This window comes from Nothobranchius furzeri, chromosome 18 (assembly GCF_043380555.1).
Source record: "Nothobranchius furzeri strain GRZ-AD chromosome 18, NfurGRZ-RIMD1, whole genome shotgun sequence".
Classification (NCBI taxonomy): Eukaryota; Metazoa; Chordata; class Actinopteri; order Cyprinodontiformes; family Nothobranchiidae; genus Nothobranchius; species Nothobranchius furzeri.
The window spans coordinates 35,298,782-35,320,706 of NC_091758.1; the positions used below are offsets into that span (position 1 = coordinate 35,298,782).

The 21,925-nt window shown below is 44.6% G+C and overlaps 1 protein-coding gene across 5 annotated transcripts in view; it reads left to right on the forward strand.

Moving 5' to 3' along the window:
• Window positions 1-20,499, forward strand: part of LOC107392507 (AT-rich interactive domain-containing protein 1B) — a 299,430-nt gene extending 278,931 nt beyond the window's left edge. For all 5 annotated transcript variants that reach the window (XM_070546703.1, XM_054742136.2, XM_070546704.1 and 2 more), the window contains 12 exons: window positions 1,966-2,069; window positions 3,611-3,790; window positions 4,189-4,404; window positions 6,666-6,885; window positions 9,725-9,866; window positions 10,925-11,094; window positions 11,754-11,886; window positions 11,985-12,104; window positions 12,188-12,263; window positions 12,713-13,448; window positions 17,962-18,092; window positions 18,463-20,499. In XM_070546703.1, coding sequence (XP_070402804.1) covers window positions 1,966-2,069; window positions 3,611-3,790; window positions 4,189-4,404; window positions 6,666-6,885; window positions 9,725-9,866; window positions 10,925-11,094; window positions 11,754-11,886; window positions 11,985-12,104; window positions 12,188-12,263; window positions 12,713-13,448; window positions 17,962-18,092; window positions 18,463-20,259 — 4,025 coding nt within the window. In that variant the 3' untranslated portion in view covers window positions 20,260-20,499. The remainder of the gene's footprint in view (window positions 1-1,965; window positions 2,070-3,610; window positions 3,791-4,188; window positions 4,405-6,665; window positions 6,886-9,724; window positions 9,867-10,924; window positions 11,095-11,753; window positions 11,887-11,984; window positions 12,105-12,187; window positions 12,264-12,712; window positions 13,449-17,961; window positions 18,093-18,462) is intronic.
• Window positions 20,500-21,925: the final 1,426 nt, after the last annotated feature.

Genomic DNA, 21,925 nt, shown 5'->3' on the forward strand with positions numbered 1-21,925 from the left:
TGGAACAATTTTTCAAGCAAGGGAAGGGAATGATCTGAGCATGCAGGAGGACTGACCCATCTTAAACCTTTGTCGGCTGTGCTGAAGAGAAAGGTACAGAACTAAATTATTTAATTAATTAACTGTGTGTTCTCCTGTCCTCTGTCCTCCGGGCCACACACACACACACACACGGAGCTGACTGTCTCAGCTGTTATTTTCGTTAAGGAGTGTGCACGTACAGCATGCGCGCCTCGTGCACGAGCCTACTATTGAAGCTGCCGTTGCGCTTTTTGCCTGAGGGGGCAATGGCGAGCATAAAAATTCAAAAGTCCGTAAAGTCCCTTTAAAGTAACACTTAATAAGTTTCCCTTGTGTTCCTCCTACTGGTTGAAAGTGGAATTACAACCCTGCTGTAGCTACCGCTAACAATAAGCCAATGCTAACACAAGCCAGCTGATGCTAAAATAAGCCACAAAGTAAAAAGGTTCACTCTGTTGGACAAACAAATATCATTACTAATCGGTCCAGCAACAAAGCCAGGTCACCATTAGTCAGATTTTTTAGCCTCCTTTAGCTTCCTCAAACTAGTGTAGCTATGCTGATGTTGCTGGTTTAGCTCTTTGCTTTGCCTCCAAAGACATTACTCTCTTACTTCTACTTAAGGCTCCGCCATGATGCCAACAAAAAAAATCCCTACTCTTCTTCATCTTCTTATTATTATTCTGGTTTTTATTGATGGTCGTGGAACTGACAAAAGCTCGGCTAGCCTTTACACAAGCTATGGGCATAGTAAACATCTGTTGCCATAAAGCAGGTAGACTCCTCCCACTAGTGCACCTGCTCATGCCACAAAACTATCAGCAGAGGGCCATAGATGTGAAGTGGCTAAAGTTTGTGGGTCAAGAATCACTGAAACCAGTTTGGAAGCAATAACTTAAAGAGTTAAAACTCTTTAGTGTTGCTTTAAGATCAGCGTTATTTTAAGACACCAAAACACTTTGTAACTGCCCTGAAATCAACTAGTTTGTCTAATTATAACTGATCTCTGTTTCTCCAACACAACAGGAAACATATTTATTCATGAACTCTTAAAATCACATTTAAAAAGTCTGATGTGTTGCTTTTAAACCCGTGTGCAACATCTTGACCTTAGATAATTACATTCAGTTTATTTATATAGCGCCAAATCACAGCAAGAGTCATCTCAAGACACTTCACACAGTAAATATCCTAGTTCAAGTCAGTTCATTAAACCAATCAGTAAAAACTTTCCTATATAAGGAACCCAGCAGGTTGCATCGAGTCACTGACTAGTGTCAGAGTCTTTATAGCAATCCTCATACTAAGCAAGCATGCAGCGACAGTGGAGAGGAAAACTCCCATTTGAATCGTACATTATTGAACGAAAAGGAGTCTGAAGCTAAAAAATGGAGGTTTCTGGTTGTGTTTCCTCCGTAAGCCCAGTCGCTCAGTAGCGTGTTTGTGACGCAGGTGCTTTACTTGCAGCTGCGTCGTCTGTAAAAACCAAACACGGTGGCGTCATTTCAGCTGCAGCACTTTGCAGAAAAAATAAAAAATAAAGCGTAGTATTAAGGAAAAGAAGCTGATAATATAAAAACTGGTTATATTTTATTAATAATGTTACCCACTACAGTTTTCTTGATGCTAATCTTCACTTGTTTCTCTTTTTGGATGAATTTGTGAATCCATTAATTCCTACAAAACTGAGTTTTTTCGGTTTGCTTGTTTTAGTACAGGTTTGCTTTAATCTAAGTGTTTTGTTTCGCTCATTTTATGAAGAGGCAAAGTTTTATTCTGGTTTAAAATATAAAACTCAACTCCGTGTTTTGTTTAGACATAACAGTTTGATGGATTTAGACTTTGCCTAGATGACAAAGCTTCTCTGTGCAAATGTTTATTTTTCTTTGTTTTGGATTTGGGAATGTTTAATAAAAGGCTTTTCACGCTTTTCGTCTCACGCAGGAGCACTCGGACACTCGGGCGACGCCATGACGAGCCCTCACTGTAAACCGAAGCTGGACGTCAAAGACGACGTCAGCCCAAACAACGAGCCTCACAAACCAAAGGTTTGTAACAAATCCCTCCTTAATTATTCATCCTGTTGTTGGCTGTTTCATCTAAACGAATCAGTATATGCTGCCTCAGCACAGTGGTCTCTCTCTCTCTCTCTCTCTCTCTAATGTTTCTCACCATATTTAATGATTTGTTTAACATTTGCCGATCTTAATGTTTCGCCCGCAGCACTCTCTTCTCGCTGATGCTTTGGCAGCTCGAGATGCAATAAAGACAGAAACAAAAAGAAAAACATAGAGCTTGCCATCTGCAACACACACACACACACACATTACACAGAAACAGATTATACAATGCGCGTAAAAGTAAAATGACACATCTTACATGGTTCTGCTTCTGTGCCTCCTTGTTGCTCACATGCACGCGTCTCAACACACAAGCTAACTCCTGGTTTTGGCCTACAATAGCAGCTCAGTTTGGCTCAGCTAAGCAACAAAACTCTGCTTTTTGCTCGTTTCTGCTCCCACCCCTTGTGTTTGCCTAAAAAACTCCACTTCAGCACACACACACGCGTTCTCACACGCCTCCATCACAAGCTCTACGTATCTTTTTCCTCCAAATCGCGGTCTTTTCTTTTGCTGATTACGGTAGCAAGGCCTTTTGAATTATTTAAGGCAGCCTGAGCAGCCAGAAAGACCCCCAGTGCTCCCCAAAGAGATGATCTGTCTGCCAAGAAAAAGAAAACGAGTTAGAGATCCAGACAGAGAGACAGCAACAGAGAGGGCCAGAAAGATAAGGATTTGCTGACACGAGCATTCTGTGCACACACGAGAAGCACTTGTCAAGCTGTTGTTCCCTCTTTTGCAGCTTCTTTCATGCACACACACACACACACACACACACTTTCACACATGCTGGAGAACCTCACACGAAAACTTGCATGTTAACGGGGATGAAGCAATTCACACAAAGTGGAGTATTGTATATACAGCTGAACATTATCATGTTAATTTGATGCATCGTCATATCACAACGTGGGTTTCACTGATATTTTCATCTCGACTTTCAACAATAATATTGTGATTTCATGTATTTTTTGATTTTGCTGCACTAATACTGAAGAATAAGACATCAGTGTGAGCCTATATTTGTTTAAAAACAGCACAAAGATGCAAGAAACTATAAAAATGAGCCTCCTCTGCTGTAATTTTGTCTAATCAGACCTCAGATGTGGTTCCAGAACTGGACTGTAGGCGGACCCGTTTGGCTTCCAGACTCTTTAACCACTGCGTCACTTTGTTGCATCTGCAGAATGTGGCTGATTTTCTTTAGAAAACTCTTTTGAACAGCTTCATCACCCATGCCATGCAAATGGAACCCAGGTTGATTGTTGTCAGACTACATCTAGATCTAATTCACTTTGGTTTCTGTTAAATAAACCTAAAAATCCAGAGTGTTCCTGGATGTACGATCTTCTCTCATCATTCATCACATTTTAGAGGCTGGTACATTTCAAATGTAGCTCCTAGATTGCGAGCAGGTGCAGTGGAGCAAAAGGTTTCTCTCTGAAATGTCACCGATGTCATGTCAACAGCTCCAGGATGGTTACATGAACAACAACAGCAGCAGTGCGTCCCAGCCAGCCACTCCAGGCGGTACCCTGCCCGTGCCCTCCCCCCTCTCCCCCAGCCCCGCCAGCCTGTCCTCCTACCACGGAGACGACAGCGACAGCATCAGCAGCCCACCGTGGCCTCTCAAGACTCCCTCCAGCCCCGTAAGAACCAGAAGTCATGCCTGCTTTAATGCATTCGCTGAATAAACACAGAAAGTATATGGAATAGATTTGCTGTCAATATTTTAGGACTGAAAAGGAGCATTTTCCCTCCTGAATGTTGTTTGTTATTTGATTCAGTCCGTGGGTTCGGATTTAATGAACTTCCAAGCAAACACGAGCTGCACGCCGAACAAAAAGCTGTGAAGACGTGTTTATTTTTGCCCGGCCATTCAACCAGAGGTGTACTTCACACTGTGTAAATAACAGATGAATTTTTAATAGCCTTGACTGGGTGAGAGGGCTGTTGTGGCAGAAAACAGGAACAAGAAAACAAACCGCCGGCTGTACGGCGCGCTGCTGTTCTTCACTCTGCCTTTCTCATCACCTCTCTGCAACAGAAAGTCAACCCCAGCTCCGCTTCGGTCCGCGGCGAGCGAATCAGCCGGCTGTTCGAGCTGGGTGCAGAGCCGGAGAGGCGGGCCTGGGTGGAGCGGTACCTGACCTTCATGGAGGAGCGGGGCACACCTGTTTCCCAGCTCCCAGCTGTGGGCAAGAAACCGCTGGACCTGTGGAAGCTCTACGTGGCCGTCCGGGAGATTGGAGGCCTCGCCATGGTAATGCACAGGCTTCGAGTAGAGATGTGGGACAAAATAAAGACGAGACATATTTCAGACCTCAGAAAAGTAATTTCAGTGTGACTTCTCCTCCCGTGCTGCAAAGACATCTAACTTTCATCATTAGCAGACTGTTTTGCTGTTGTTCAGCAGGGTGCACTCTGGCTAAATGACATATGGAAGCTGAAAATGTTGATGCATAAATAATTATTAAACTCCTACCGATCCCTGGAGCTGAGATCATGTTTTACCTGTTATTGAGTTTCACACGCAGGCTGAACATGAAAATAGTCTCCTACGTGTTTCCTCCATTAGCTACTGATAGAAAATAGACGGGGAAATGCTCGGATTAGAAAACGTCATTCTGTAAATTAGCATCATGGACTCGCCCATCCCCCATCTTGGCTCATAAACAGGAAGTCCATTGTTTGTTTAGCGTCCACGAAACAGCAGAGCGTGTCTCGGCTACTGAAGCTAGCTGTTAGCGTCAGAAACTGCCCACACAGCAGAACTCCTCCAGACTTGTTGCTGTTGGCCAATCAGAGGCACGATAGCATGAATAATAATGAGTTAGGCTCATAATCCAGTTGTTTTCTGCCCACAACTCATCTGGCTTATATCCACTTCCTGAAACGGGAGCTCCGGAGATTTTTTTTTCCACAGAAAGCAACTCAAACAGCATTCTTTCACGCTAGAGACCTCTGCGCGGGTACTGACAAAAACAGGTGAATGAGAAGTTTAAAAACGCAAGCTTTACATACAGCCTGTTGCAAGTTTGGCGGCTGAGAGTTACAGAGGAGGCACAGGCAGTTGTGTGCCTCTGTGGAAAAAAACGTGCACGCGATTTTTAAACTGGACCGCAGAAAATTGTCGAGAGGTTCGATAAATAAATTCTGGCTCATATGCGGTGCTCCGTTTTATCCCAAAGGTGTTGGCAGGTCGATTCTTTTTCCTAGAAAAAATCAGAGAAATCATCTCTGTGTGAATCAATTGAACCGTTTGACGAACGTTCCAATCCAATCCAATTTTATTTATAAAGCGCATTCACAAGGCATTACAACAAACAAGGCGCTGTACACTAAAAATGTTGGTTAATTAAACCGGCGTTATACAAACATGTCGAACACAGATAAAAGATAAAAAGGCAATACAACAAAATTCCCAAAAATAACAGCTAAAAATCAATAAGACACAGGGTGAATAAAAATTAGAAAAAACATTTTAAAAAGAACCTCAATAGTACGGAAGTCGATAATTGTGGAGTCCATTTATAAACAGTGCAGATGTAAGTGAGGTTCATAATTATGTTGTATAAGCTAGGTTGAAGTAGTGAGTTTTCAGGCGCGATTTAAAAATGCTAGCTGTTGGTGCTAGCCTCACTAGCAGTGGTAATGCGTTCCACAGCTTCGGTGCACAGACAGAGAAAGCCTTTCTCCACGGCTTTTTAAACGTGCATTGGGAACAGCTTATCTTCAGACCTGAGAGCACGCGGCAGGTTGTAGTAATGGACAAGTTCACACAGATATGGAGGAGCTTGATGGTTCAAGGATTTGTAAGTCAGAAGCATAATTTTGAAGTTTATCCTGAACTGCACGGGCAACCAGTGGAGAGATTTCAGAATTGGAGAAATGTGTTGTCTTCTGTCAGCTCCAGTCAGCAACCTAGTTGCTGAATTCTGGACCAGCTGAAGTCTAGAAAGAGCTGCTTTACTGATGCCATACAAGCAGGAGTTAGAGTAATCCAGCCTTGAGGTGATAAAAGTGTGGACCACCGATTTCAGAAGACGGACACTCAGGAAACCCTTCTACATTACTAAACGTTGTTTAGTAATGTAGAAGGGTTTCCCCCTGAAACCACGGGCAGACGCTCAAACCACTAAAAGTTTCTCAAAAGGGCTCGCAGACGCATGGACATAATTTTCACTTTAGAAGTGGGGGGGGGGGGGGCGGGGGACACGGGGGTTATCTTTACAGTATGCTCTAATGGGAAACAGGCTTCAACACAAACGGTTGTTTTCCGTAATGTAGCGTAATATTGTTTTTAGATGTTGAAAAGTGCAGGGGTCAAAACTTGACTATGGAAAAGGGGGGGGGGGGACATGTGCCCCCCCACCCCACCCCCCAAATTCTGTCCATGCGCAGACGTGACGTTTTAATATCTTTTCTGTTGGAACCACCGTGTCACGTTCTAGGATTATTTTATAGCAAAAGGACAATAAAACAACGATGTCAAGTTCCTGTCCGTTTCTCAAACCCATCCAGGTAAACAAGAACAAGAAGTGGCGTGAGCTGTCCGGCACCCTCAACGTCGGCACCTCCAGCAGCTCGGCCAGCACGCTGAAGAAGCAGTACATCCAGTTCCTGTTTGCCTACGAGTGTAAGATGGAGCGAGGGGAGGAGCCGCCGGCCGACAGCAACAGCGGCGGCAGCACGACCGATGGGGACAACAGGAAGCAGGTCAAGATCCAGCCGCCCTCACCTGGTGAGTCCCGATACCAGAGCTCTCTTCTTCTCTCCTCTCTCTCTCTCTCTTCCTGTTATAACGACTCGCCCATCTGTCAGCAGCCAGATAACACATGCCGTTGATCAAACCAGATTTCATCTATGAACCTCGCAGCTGTGTCAGAAACAAAGCTGCTGTTTGCATCCTTAAGTACGGCCAAAATTCTGACTAAATGATTCATTCTTCAGTTTAAATCTCAAATCGGAGCAATCTGACCCCAAACCTTCACTGGCATGGCTTGTAAGTCTTACATTTGATTTCTTATTCCATAATAAGTGGAAAAGACAGCAGCAGAAATACATTAACACCACTTAAAACCCAAGAGAAACGAGTGAAAATCATCTGTTTTGATGGGATGTTTTATGGTTTAATAGAGGTGAGTTCTGACACAAGCACCTCCTGCACCGCCAACCCCCCTCTCGCCTTTATTTGATTACAAAATGAGAAGGTTAAGTTATATTGTTTCGCTGCAAAATCACAGCACAAAAGGTGCTTTTTGTTTGTGTCTGTGCACAATTATGAGGTGAAGTCGGTGTGAACGGGAAAGGAGTGGTGAGGTCACGTCTCTAATTTGCAGCGGAGATGAGAAAAGTGACCCGTGCTTTTAAATAGGACACTGGAGCTCTTCACCTACCTGAAACGCTGCAGATTGCTTTTGCAGGAGGGCGGAAGAGAGCATCTGCCTTCATTAGCATCCTCGCGTGCACGCGTAGAGTCCACGTAACCCACAGACGTGCGTAAACGCGTCGATGGAAAACCCTCAGCACGCTGAAACGGGGAAGCGTAAAAAGGATTATATTTTTAAAACCCGGAGATGCTTATCCTGCATGTGTTCACATCCCCATGAGCTTCTTGTTGAGATTTTTCCCAATTTACGGATCACGGGAGTTTGTTTTTCTTTGCCACGTTGTGCATGTGCTGAAGCAAAAGCTGATCTTGGGTTTATTTTATGACTTGTTTGCTTTCCACCCCCTACGTGCTGTTGCTGGTAATAAACTCCTGTGAGGTTCCTGCATTCCCATTGGTCAGCTGCTGCAGCAGCTTCATCCTTTTGTTGCTCTGCTGATGTTTACAGCTATAAATCTGTCATTTCCTGTTAATAGAGGGAGATGTTGTGTGCTTGTTTATGTATTTTCTTAAATTATCCAATTCTAAAACTTCAGGAGGAAATTGGATTTTGAAACTCATCAGTAAGAGTTTTATTGGCTTGAAAGGATGAAAAAAGTCCCGTCCGTGTATCTGACAGCTGATGGGCTCCGCTGGACGAACCGCCCTTCGACACCCCGCCAGCCTAAATATAGACCGACAGCTCAGGGATGTCACTGCCCACGGGGGGTGGCGGGGTGAGGAGGGTGAGTGTGTTTATTTGGTGTGTGTGTGGGGGTGGGGGGGATTAATGAGGACTGGAATGTAGAACGTAAACAAAGTCGACCTCACCGCCACCTTTCATTCACAAAACCGACCGACTCCCCCTCCCTCCCTTTAACCACTACCGCCCTTCTGGATTATGTCACTCTCTCTCTCTTTCTCACACACACACACACTCTCTCTCACACACACACACACACACATTTCTCTCTTCTGTCATTTTTTTTTCTGTTTCTGCTAACTGTGGATCAAAGGGCACCCTCTTCTCCCACATCTTCATCCCACCACTCCTCTTCTGTTCCACGCCCGTCCGCCTGCTCTCCTGCTCTTGAAGACCGGTAAACCTCTTAACCTTGGCCAACCCCACCATTGTTCCTCCTCCGCCCGCGTGCACGAGCATGCATATTCATCGGGTCTGACAGCGGGACAGCCCAGGAAGAGAAGAATCCCTAATGCTCGCTGACCCATCTTTGCCCTTTTACTCACCTCTGCTCCTCACCCTGGGACTCCATCTCCCCCTGTCTGCTTCTCCTCCTCTGTCTCCTGTGATGTAGCGGTGTGGGGGGGGGTGTCACTGAATAATTCAGAATTAGCATTAAATCTTAAAGCTGAAGTCTTACGGGGGCTTTTTTCTGAGGAAATGTGGCGCAGGGAGAGGCCACAGAGGAAGGCTCCCTCCGCTAAATGCTCATTAGGACACTTTCATGTTCGCTCGCTGTCTCTGTCATCTTTTAGTCGGAACTGTTCACATTTTCCATTCATTCTGGGAATTTCTGGGATCACTTGGTTTTCATCCGGTTGGGGGTTCTTTGTGTGCAGGGCTCTTTAGTGCGGCGCTCCGATCTTTTCCTAATCACCTGAACTGAGGATTTCACAGGAATGTGGTGTCGTAACAAAAGAGCACACAGACCCAATTTGAACCCCGGTCTGAATCCCGATGTGCAGAGATGAGGGTTTTTTTTGGGCTTCTGGAGGGTTTCACTCATGTTTCGTGGATGTTTGTTGAGCTCATCAAGTCTGAGGTACAACAAATAAAGAGCGGTTAAAACCTTTCAAAGTTAAATTTGTGCCTCTTAAGAGAAGAAATCCTTCTCTTCCCCTTTCTGCGTCCTCTCCTCCTGCCTGCTCTTCCCTCACCTCTCCCCTCCCTCTCTCTTCCGCACTCCCTCTGTTCCCATCTCTCCCCTGCCCTTGTGTGCTGTGTTTGTTCGGGCTCTGCTCTCATGTCGGGCATCATTCCGAGTGCTTTGGACTTAAGCCCACACTTATCTCCCTAACACAGCACCTTGCTGCGGTCAAATCCCACTTTGGCCGCTCAAAGTCAAACCAGCGTCAGGACCGCGGCGGGGGACGTGGGGGGAGCCCCGCGGTCGGAAAGCGCAACAGTTTTTTTAGGGAGAAATCAGGGAAGCGGTCCAGGTTTAGTAATAATGCTGCGTCTGTCTCCCAGCCAACTCAGCTGGCTCTCTCCAGGGACCACAGACGCCCCAGTCATCTGGCAGCAGCTCCATGGCAGAGGCGGCAGGTGACCTGAAACCCCCCACACCTGCCACCACCCCGCTGGGACAAGTCACGCCGCTGCTCCCCAACAGGTACCACCGAGTCAGCTCAGCTTAGCTCCACTTCCTGTTCGGCCTCTAGAAACAGAAAGATTTTAGACCCGAGGCTCACACACACACACACACACACACACACACACACACGAGCTTTCTCGCTGCTGATTGTAATTATAAACCTCCACAGCTGCCTGGCAGGACGCTCACAGTCTTTTGTTTGTTTTTGTGATATAATGTGAGAAGGAATATTCATGTCTAACCACAACAATGCCTTTGAGCCTGTTTTAGGGATATGAAAAGGACTTTTGTGTCTTTTTTTTAATTTTTATTATAAACAATCTACAGTTAAGTTTTGGTCCGAGATGCTTCAGCTCGTTAAAAAGGATTTCACCTCATTGATTTTACTTTAGATAAATATTTCACACAGAGCACATCTAAATTATTTTAAACCTTGATTGACAGGTCAACCACTAGGTTGAATTCTTTTAGAAAAAAAAACTGAAGGACAAAAACTATCATAAGAACCATAAAAGTAAAATAAATTCTAATAAATATGGAGAAAAACTAAAACATATTCTTACATAATCATTACTCTATTTAATATATTAATATTTATATGTATTACTATATTATAACCCATTATGCCTTCAAATTAATTAAAATAAACAAAAATTTCAGAAATGAATTAGCTTTTTTCTTGGATTTGAAGTTTAAGGGTTAAAATCACAGTTTGAAACAGAATCATATCAAATTTTATTTTCTTTATGTTAGAAAATGTTGATTTTAGGTGTGATTCAGCCCGTAACATGACACATGGTGTGAGACAAACAACAAGACGCATGTAAACAACAATCATATGGTGCAGTGACATGAATTTAGAATGAATATTCTGCATGAACACTACACTTCATGAGACCGTTTCACTGGCTAAGAAGCATGAGGAGTCCTCAATCGTCGCTCTATTTAATTTAGAAACAATTAAATGTTAAATTAGTTAATTTTCCTCTGAATTAAAATCATTGGGTGAAATTGCCGCCATGTTTTCCGTGTCTTTGCTCCATCTCTCCTGACTCCACGTCCTCCTCCTCGTCCAGGAGCAGCGTGAGCGTACAGGACCCCTTCTCAGAGGTGAACGACCCAGCCTTTCAGAAGCGGACCTCCAGCCTGCCCCCCTCAGCTCCCTATCAGCCGGGCCTCAGCATGCCTGACATGATGATGAGGATGCAGTACGATGCCAAGGACCCCTTTGCAGGGATGAGGAAGAGTGAGTGAGGCACTGGCTTCGGCACCTGTTTTGTCTTTTTCGTCCGTAGGCAAAATAAAAATGGTCATTTCTGTTATTTTAAATCTTCTAACTTAATTTAAACTCCCACGGCTCCTTCCTCCAAATATGTCCCAAAGCTGTTGTCCTTTCATCTGTCTCGCGGGTCTAATTTGTTGTCAAACCACCATGTGGACTCAGATCAGGACAGATGTTGGTGCGTTTTACTAAAACTATGAAAGGAGAGAAGAAGGTGTTTGTTACGCCACACGGCTATCTATCAAAAACACGCCAGCTCTTCTGATCTCCTGGTAGCTTAGCCTTCGTCTCATCTTTATTCCTCTCATCCTTTTCACCGCCAACATTTCATCCTCCCCACCCTGCTGAGATGCACCTGTTTGGACCGAGTCGTGTGGTTTAGTTTTCAGAACAAACTGCAGTTTTAGAAACAACAGCAGCTCGTCTGAAGGTTTGGGGAATGAAGCCTGAATGTGTAATATGGTGGATGGTGGCTGCATAACAACAGAGTCGAAACAAAAGGGCTGCTCAGAGCAGCGGGGAAATTCATAGAGCTGTGCTGCCACCTGCTGGTGAGGCAGCGTTTCAGACGCCAACCTCAGCCTCGCTCTGGAAATGATTTCAGCTCCTTACTTTTTGTGCAGTGGCCGGAGCGGATCCCTATATACCGAGCCAGATGCCCAGCGGAGGCATGGCGGACATGTATGGACGTCCGCCGTCGGGCCTGAGTATGAGTCAGAGGTCACAGTATCCATACGGGCCAAGCTATGACAGGAGGTAGGGCCGTCCAGCTCCAAGAGACAGAGATAAATATCTGCTAAATGTTCCCCATCAAAAAAGCTGTTATTCTTAAGGCTGTTCTTATTAATCCGTAGACCGGATCATATGATGGGGATGGAAGGGACCATGGGTCCCCCTGGAAGTCAGAACAACATGGGACACTCGAACAGCGAAGGCAGCATGTACTCTCCCAGCAGATACCCATCACAGCAGAGGTCAGATCAGCATAACATCTCTGAATACATCCTCCAAGGTGTTTTCCTTGCAGCTGATTGGTTAATTGTATCTTAATGTTCAGACATGACGGTTACGGCCAACAGTATCCCAGCATGCCATATGGGATGCCTCCGTCTGGAATGTACTCACAACAACAGGTAAGAAACAGCTCGTCAGTAGCATTCGTCTGCAATCTGCTGAAATACTGAGATACCTGATGTTCTACCAAAATATCTGATGATTTTAACACGAAGCATCCGCCTACAGATTAGAAAAGAGTAATGGGACGTCAGAAACACAGCAACCGTCTTTATTTCTCTTCTGACGTCCATTACCCAGCCTGAGAACTGCAACGGATAAGAAAATTACTTTTATTGACACCATAATTTAGTACACAGATCACACAGGATGAATAAATACCAGCTGATTTATTGGGTTTTTTCACATTCTTATATAACGTCTGTGCTTGAAATGAGAGTGAAGGCAGCGTCTAGTCTACCGGTGAGATAAAAGTAGCGTCGCTAGTTTGAGAAAAGTGAATGATTGTGATTTATGGAACCATAAGAATGCATGTCCCATGTCATTAAGAACATCTTAACTCCATCAGGGCTACAAGCGGCAGATGGATGGGATGTACGGACCCCCGCCCAAGAGACACGAGGGTGACATGTACGCCGTGCAGTACACCAACCAGCAGCCAGACGCGTATAATCACTACAGCAGTGGCTACTCGGGTCCGGAACACAGGCCAATTCAGGGACAGTTCCCTTACCCCTACCACCGAGATCGTATGGGCCCATCGGGCCAGAACCAGCACACAATGATGGGCGGGGCTCCTACTCCTAATCACGCTGCTGATGGGCCTAATATGTGGCCTTCAAGAACGGACCTCGGCTATCCCTACCACAACAGACAAGGTCCGCCGTCGCAAATACCGCCGTATGGCTCCATTTTCAGAGATGACATGGACGGACGGCCCGGCCAGGACCAGTGGCACCGCCAGTCTCCCTACCTGTCTTCATCAGGCGGCATGCCCCCTTTGTCGTCACGTCAACCATCATCTTATTCCAACTCCCCATCCATGGTCAATCATCTGCCCAGAGCCCCCAGCCCAGGGCCCTTCCAACGCTCAATGGACCCTCGAATGTCCCCCAGTAAAGCCTCGTTCATGTCTCCCATGAAGATGCCTAAGCCCGGACTGGCTATGATGGGCTCACAGGGAAGTGGGCCCATTGGTCAGTTTCCTCCTAACCTGAGGAGGGACCTGAATTATCCGCCAGGGTGCGTGGAGTCCACCATGCCGATTCTCAAGCCTCGACGCAAGCTCAACTCTAAGGACTGTGGTAAGACCGAGTTAAATGAGTCAACCGTTCCTGGAGGCAGGCTGGAAAATAGATTTTTCACTTTAAAGGTGCATTATATAAGAGTGACATCCTGTGGTCAAATATTGGTACTGCAGCTCATTTTTCAAAACACACAAGTCGCTTTCTCACTACTGTTTTATGGGTTTCCTGGCTGTTGTCAGCTACGGCTCAGCACCAGAAGATTCTAGATGGCGAGCAAAGATGAGTCATAATAGTAAATACATACAATTCACCGTATGCTGGTGAAGGTTCTCAGACATCCAAGTCATGGCTGTCCAAAGGGGTTTGAATGGAGGCAACTAGACTTCTTTGGTTTCTTGAAAACTTTTCACTTCTCTTTCGAGGAGCTTTGTTCATTCAGACTGGAATATGGGAGGGTCAAGCTTGTAAATTGTAGCTGTCTGTTGTTGCTTAACGAGTTGAGACTACTTATGAAAACTCCTCCTCCCTACCACCTGAGGAGTCATTGAAGTTGTTAGGGTGTATTGTGTGGGAATGTTGTTTTGATTAGGTGCAGGAGGGTAAGCCCTGGACTGAAACTGTTTTGGAATTCGGTTTAGTGCTGCATTGCAGGTGCTGGAAAGATGAAACCGGTGGCCTCTTCCTGTTTACCATAGGTCTTTCCCTTTTGACATAGATAGATAGATTCCTTTTCTCCTCTCTCAAACTATTTATCTTCTCTGTCCATAAAAATGTACTTTGTCTCTCCCATATTCCAGTCAAATTGACAAAGCTCCAAGGATGAGAAGCAAAACGTCGTCAAGAATCCAAAGAAGTCCAGATGCCTTCATTCAAACCACTTTGGACTGTCATATCAATTTGTTGGTAATTGAAAAAGTAGCTTCAGATGTTTTTAGAGCCAACTAATTTTTCATCAGCATTGTTGGCTCAACGTTGCGGTTGCAACTGGTTTCACCATTAACCTCGGCCTGATGGTTGTTGTCACTGGGTCTGCTTCTGCTGCGTGCACGCGTTCAGTTTCACTTTTGTCTTTGTCCGTGCAGGTCGCACCATTGTCTTTTTGCTGTTTATTAGTGGTGTTGGAGACATCTTTACAGTAGGTTAACTAAGGTTAATAGTCAAACCGGTTAATGCTTGCAACCCTACTTAACATTAGCCTCTAGCCTTCTTTTCCCGATATTAGAGTAAAACAAAAAGATACCGTGGCTTCTTAGGGGTACAAGAAGTAACTTCTGGGTCGCTCCTGTCACTGGCTTAGGATCTTTACAAAATGCTGCTGCTGGTTGGTGTCTAATTACAAATGCCGGTGCAGCAGCGTTATAGCTGGTGCAGACTCTGATTGTAAAAAAAAGACTACATCCCTCTTCAGCCTTCATGAAAGGAGAAAAATGGACAACCTCCCAGCCAGCTGAGAAGGAAATTATAATGATAATAATAATTAGGGATGAGCCGGATACTCGTTTCAGACGAGTATCCGGTACGGATAAAGCATTTTTGACGAGTATGAGCATGAAACGAGTAAAACTCGTAAATATCTGTAATCGTGCTGAAGGAAAATCCTCATTGGGTAACTGACTGTCTTCACGCTCTGTGATTGGCCAGTCAAATAGAGTGCCCACCCCTCCCTACACACAAAACTCTGCAGCCGGGAGCTCACAGCTCCGCGTCCGGTCCATCTACGCACACACGCAGACAGTAACGGATCTCTCTGTGCTTGCTTCACTGTTCACGTTTCTTCAGTACTCCCCATGTTTTCTTCAGTTTGCTTCTTTTTAAAGTTACTTTAAAGTTATTTAAAGTTACTTTTTTCATAACGTATGTGGTGCATTTGACAAGACAGAGCTGAAAACGGCTCATGCTGCGTCACTCACTGCCTCCGCTCCGGTTGTTTTTTTTTTCTCCTCTCTCTCTCTCCTCTTCCTCAGGATCCATTCCCTCTTTCCTATTCACTCTCTCTCTCTTTCTTTACATTTTTAAATCACAATTGTCTATTTTTTGCTCATTTTAAATATATTTTAATCATTTTCTAAATTCTTTTTTCTATTTTACATGTTTTGTTTTTGTGAAGCGCCTCGTGATTTTTATCTTGCGAGGCGCTATAGAAAAGATCTTTTCTTCTCTCTCTCTCTTAATTCATGCACTTAAATATTAATGTTCTGATTTTATTGAAAAACTTATTCCTTTCCTTTACTATTGTGATCAAAAACATTTAATCTCAACTCTGAGGCTGCTCTGTAAATAGTTTTCAAATAAACAATACACATAGCAACTTCTGATCATACTTAATATAACGTATTGATGTAAACCACACCCACTTCCGGTCAAACTACACCCACTTCCGGGTTAGGCCACGCCCACTCCGAGTACAGATACAGATACAGATAATTTAGATGGTTGAACAGATACAGATAGTGGTGTACTCGCTCATCCCTAATAATAATACATTTTATTTGTAAGCGCCTTTCAGGACTCTCAAGGTCACTTTAACAGAAATTACACAATACAGGTTAAAACACAAAAATACAAACCAAGCAGTTAAACTGACACAAGTTAAAAATGACTAACAGTAAAATGCTAAAATATTAAACTAAGAATTCAAGTTAAACTTATCAACAGAAAATTCATAAATAATCAATCAGTAGATCATTATCATTAAGATATAGATTGCACATTAACACATTAGTTAACATCTACATAATATAACAGTAGGAAGTACATAGTCAAGCAAATGTTTGCGGTTGCATTGGGTATACGACAAAGCCTGCCTGAATAAATGAGTTTTCAGTAGTGATTTAAACTGGGTGATAGGAGTGGCCACACGGATGTCTGATGGCAATGAACATCATTACATTGAATAAGTTGTGAATGAATGTTACCAATCTTAGAGTAGAGAAAGTCCATATGTTGGCTGCAATTGTCATTTGAATTAAAATGATAGTTAAGGATATTTTAAGGGTTAATCGGTCTATTTTAAGTATTAAATAGTGTCCTTGAGTTACCATTTGCTGCGCCAATTTGAGTGGCATAGTAGATTTAGCTTTAGCGACTTCCTCCTTATACTTTAGCAAATGGAGATGGTATAAATCCTAATAGCTATGTAGTTTTGTTTTCCTGCACAGTCTCTCCAGACGACGGCCTTCACGTTTTAGTTGGCATAAGTTAGCTGTATACCACGGAGCAGAGTTAGATAAAGAAACTATTCGTGTTTTAAGAGAAGCCAGGTCGTCAAAGATAATCCATAATTCATCATAATAATGGGAGAGTAGGTCATCAGGAGATGAGCAATCACCACCACGCAGGTTTGTAATGGCAGAGAGAGCTCTGAGATCAATATTTTTAACCCTCCCATGGTCCTAATGGGTGACCCCGCAAAGAAAGTTGACCATGGAGCAGGATTGATGGTTTATCCCTTGAGGTCCACGTGGCAGGGGTGAGGTGGTGCTCACTCCTGCCACGTGGACCTCAAGGGATAAACCATCAATCCTGCTCCATGGTCAACTTTCTTTGCGGGGTCACCCATTAGGACAATGGGAGGGTTAAAAGAAATGGAGCGAGGGATAATATTTTTAAATAGTGGTAAAATAACCTTAAAAGAAGTTTAGTTACACCAGTACAGTGATCCCTCGCTACTTCGCGGTTCGTTTATCGTGGATTCACGACTTCGCAGATTTTTTCTTTGGAGCCTTATTCAAGGGAAATTCGCCGATTCGCGGTATTTTTCACCGATTCGCGGTATTTTTCTGTCATGTTTTGGGGTAAGTGTCTAACCCAAGACGTACAGAATCAGACTCGAGTCGAGGTAAAAGATAAACAATAATTTTATTTCTTTAATGGTGAGGAGAACTGAGGGCGCACTGGTGATCCAGCGGAGGGTAAACCAGGAAGCGGCAACTGAGAAGAACCAGAGGTGAGTAACGGGAGTTGTAGTTCATAGAGAGAATTGTAGGCAGAACTTACAATGCGGCAGGGTAGACGGACGAGGAGGACGAGGTAACGGAGAGGGAGCGTGAGCACGGTGGAGAGCGGGACGGCAGAGCGGAGTTGGTATCCAGGCAGCGAACCGGTGAGTATCCAGAAGTCTCCAAGACGGGAGCGAATCTGGAGGAGAAGCGAGTCTGAAGGTAGGTATCAAAACACAACGAGTTCAGATTAAAACGAGTTCCAAAAGTTACTAGACAAGACGAGGTTTCAAAGTTTCTATGAGCTTGGAGCTAGAGAATTTTTTTCTATGTAAAGGGAGGGTTTTAAAAGTCTGAATACTGAATACGTACCTGTTAAATAAATACTGTAAATATGGTGTCCCTACTTCGCGGATTTTCACCTATCGCGGCCAGGTCTGGAACGCATTTACCGCGATAAACGAGGGATCACTGTACAGCAAACCAGGTGTGAGGTATGCCCCGTAGGAGAAATCTACGTCAATGTAACGTTTTTTTCACTGAAAAATTCTTACATATTGTACCTTTGAAGCTTTTGGTAAATTATAACCCCGTGTTCATGATATGGTGAAAATGTAACGCTTTAACCCCAGGAACACCCGAAGCCTGGCGTGTGATGATGTCACTTAAGTCTGGCCTGCTGGCAGAGAGCACTTGGGCTTTGGACACCATCAACATCCTTCTGTATGACGACAGCACAGTGGCCTCTTTCAACCTCTCCCAGGTAAAACCAACGTTTATTAATTCATTCATCGATTGAACTGATTTAAACCATGCAGGAGTTTTATGCCCAAAGGATTCAGAACATTGTGACTGTAAAAAAGAATGAAATGTTCATGTTTCTAGATTGCAAACCTCACACTTACATGTTCCGTTGAAACCTATTTTCATCCATTCCTGAAAGATCACCGGGACTGAGTATTGCATCAAGTTGCAGCATCATAATAGCTTTTTTTATACAAGATAAATTTAAACAAGTTTAAGTTTTAGTGCATTTTTTTCCATTTTTTCCATCCTCTAACCAAAAAAAAAAAAAAAACAGCGACAGATCTGATTTATTCTCACATACTCACAATAATTTATTGTCTGTCCAGTTGCCTGGGTTCCTCGAGCTCATTGTGGAGTACTTCCGCCGCTGCCTGATTGAGATTTTTGGCATCTTGGAAGAGTTTGAGGTTGGGACAATGGTTCTTAAAAACCATTTAGACTCTGATTCCGATGAAACAAAGGAGCCTGCCCCTGATCAGGGAACATGTCCGACCACCCTACCTGGATCCGAAGCCTCCGTAGTAGCAGGAACGGAGGTGGAGCAGACGGGGAGCACTGAGAAGGAAGCTCCCCCCGTTGCTGCAGAGCCTACGGAGGTGCATGGCAAGCAGCAGGAAGTAGATGCAGACATCAAAAAGGAGGACACGAACGAATTAAAATTGTCAGAGAGAGAAAAAGAAAGTAAAAAGGAGTTTTCGGACCATCATTCTGCAGATTTAGAGCCTAAACCTAAACAAGCCAGCAAATATGACAAACTCCTCATCAAGATCGTGCACCAAGACGACCTGATGGAGGACCTGACCGAGCATCTAGGCTACCAGACTGAGTTCACCAGTGGGCTGCTGCATTGGCAGGCAGGTGGAGGCGACTCCACCGCACACATCCAGACGCACTTTGAACTGCAGAGCGATCCACCTGCCCGGGCACACAAAAACACAAGGAACGAGAACAAACAGGAGAAGCAGGCGGACGGCAAAGGCCAGAAAGCGCTGAAACACATAACTGCAACTATCGATGATGTTTTGTGCGCCAGGGTGGAAGCCCTGTCTCACTCCCATCCTGCACGCTCCCTGCCGTCTTACCCTTTTCGGGTGCATCCCGACGGGGAGGATAACCACATCACCCTTCTGGAGGATGAGCCCCGCTGTCTGGACGAGGCTCCTCTCTCTACGACCTCTGCCTGGCAGGAGTCGCTGTCCAAGAGGTGCCTCTGCGTCTCCAACATCGTCCGGAGCCTTTCCTTTATCCCTGGGAATGACATGGAAATGTCACACCACCCTGCGCTGGTTCTTCTTCTGGGTAGGCTGCTGCTGCTGCACCATGAGCACCCGGAGAGGAACAGGTCCCCCCTGAGCTATCAGCGAGATGAGCAGCAGGAGCAGGGGCTGTCGAGCAGCAAAGACGAGTGGTGGTGGGAGTGTTTGAGTCTGCTCAGGGAGAACGCCATGGTCACACTCGCCAACATGGCAGGCCACCTGGACCTGTCAGCCTATCCAGACACCATCTGCCTCCCCATCCTGGATGGCCTTCTCCACTGGATGGTTTGCCCCTCTACTGAAGCCCGGGATCCCTTCCCGTCAGCGCCGTCACATTCCCAGCTCACTCCTCAAAGGCTGGTGCTCGAGTGCCTCTGCAAGCTGAGCATCCAGGATGGAAACGTGGACCTCCTGCTGGCCACGCCGCCTTTTAGCAGGCAAGAGAAACTTTTTGCAGTCTTGGTGCACTACGTGGGTCAGAGGAAGGCACAGGTGTACAGAGAGATGGCTGTGGCTGTTCTCTCCCACCTGGCACAGGGAGACCCAACAGCAGCACGGGTCATCGCCTTGCAGAAGGGCAGCGTGGGTAATTTGGTAGCCTTCTTGGAGGACGGAGTCAGCATGGCGCAGTATCAGCAGAACCCTCACAGTTTGCTGCACATGGGGCCCGCTCCTTTGGGCCCCCCCAGTGTAAACATGATGTCGAGAGCAGCTAAAGGTCTGCTGGCCATGGCTAAGGTGGACGAGAACAAGACCGAGTTTGTTTTGTACGAAAGCAGATTGTTGGACATCTCCATTTCCTCGGTGCTCAACACAGGAGTGGTCGCCATCGTTTGCCAAGTTCTCTTTCACTTAGGGAAACTATGACAGGAGAGGAGCTGAACTCGCACAGCAGACGCCAACGCTAAAACTGCTCCTGTGGTTTTCTATTTTTATTTATTAAAACGACAGAAAATGTTTGTGTTTTTTAAAAGAAATATCCACATTAATTAACTAAATATATATATAAATGTTGGGCATCTGAGCCCTGTCAGACGAAACATGTGGGTTTAAAAGTTCCTTTTAATACAAACAATGAATACCTGTAGCTGTAGTTGTTTATTATTATTATTATTATTATTATTATTTGCTATTGTTGGTTTACTTTTTCAGCCAAAGCTGCCACCAGGTGTTGGTCCTGATTTACGTCTTTTCTTTTACAAATATGCTCATCCTCGTTTTATTGATGAAGCGTATTCGTTTAAAACGTGACACTGTACAGTAGTTTGGACTTTTTTGCCACCAGTTTGGGGGTGGGGGGGGGGGGTACAACAAGAAAAAAAACTGACGTTTTAAAACTGAAATGTGTATGTCTCCATCGCTGGAAGATAGATTGTGCAATAGGACCAGAGCAAGTTGTCCCTTTTGAAACCAGAAGGATGTGAAGCTTCAGACAGCTGTAGTGTGTGCTTCAGGCCACACGGAGGCAGTGTTGCACCAGCCAATCAACATAAAACAAGAGAACATGTCAAGAAAAAAACATGAAAAGAGGAAAAGGATCTAATTTATGAATGACAGCCTCAGAGACCTTCACCGATGAACGTTGTGTTTCGGGCGCACTCGTGTTCTGTCTGTATTTTTTCATCACTGTAAATAAACGTTTGTGCCACAGATGCACAAAATTCCCTCAGCCTCCACCACACAGCCGGAGCCGGGACTATTAGAACAAATGCTTTTATTGTTGGTAAAATTTGGTATTGTTACTGTACATATTTTGTTAATTGGGTCGAATATTTGAACATTGCAGATGTACCTGATGTTTTAATGTAAAGAAGTTCTTGTATGCATTGTATTATAGCTGAGAAAACAATCGCTTTGGTAATTAAATGTGAAAGCGCCAGGGTGAGAAGAAAACATGAGAAAACTGAACATATTTTCTTTTTGTTATGGTCCTCCATTCATGTCAGCGGGTGTGTTTTTGAGCCTGCATAAACCTCCGAAAGAAGCGTGAAAAAAAACTTCAAAATGTCCTGAAAACTCGTCAAATCTGCCTCTTTCTTTGGTACGACTCCTCGTCTTTTCTTCCGTATTCACATTTATACTCTGTGCTGCACATGTCACAAATAAATGTACGATGAACGTTGTTGAGCACTGGAGACGTTGCATTATGTCCTGACAATCCTAGGCCAATAAACAAACATCAGATGCTTACTTGAGTTTTTGCTTTGTGATTTCATTAAAGACTGTTTGATCCCAGAAGCCGCCGGCCTCTTCAAGCCGCACGGTGTAAATAAAGAATGCTTTTTGAAACCTGCTCTAGCATGCTTTCTATGAGTTTCTGTGTGTGTGTGTGTGTGTGTGTGTGTGTGTGTGTGTGTGTGTGTGTGTGTGTGTGTGTGTGTGTGTGTGTGTGTGTCACTCAGCCATTTGAGACTCTCTTGAGATTGTTATAACTGAGGTATCTTTATATTCTAGGTAAAGAGAAGAACCCCATATGGTTTCCATGGTAACCATTTGTTTCCTCGCCACCACGATTTGCGTAGCCATTGCATCT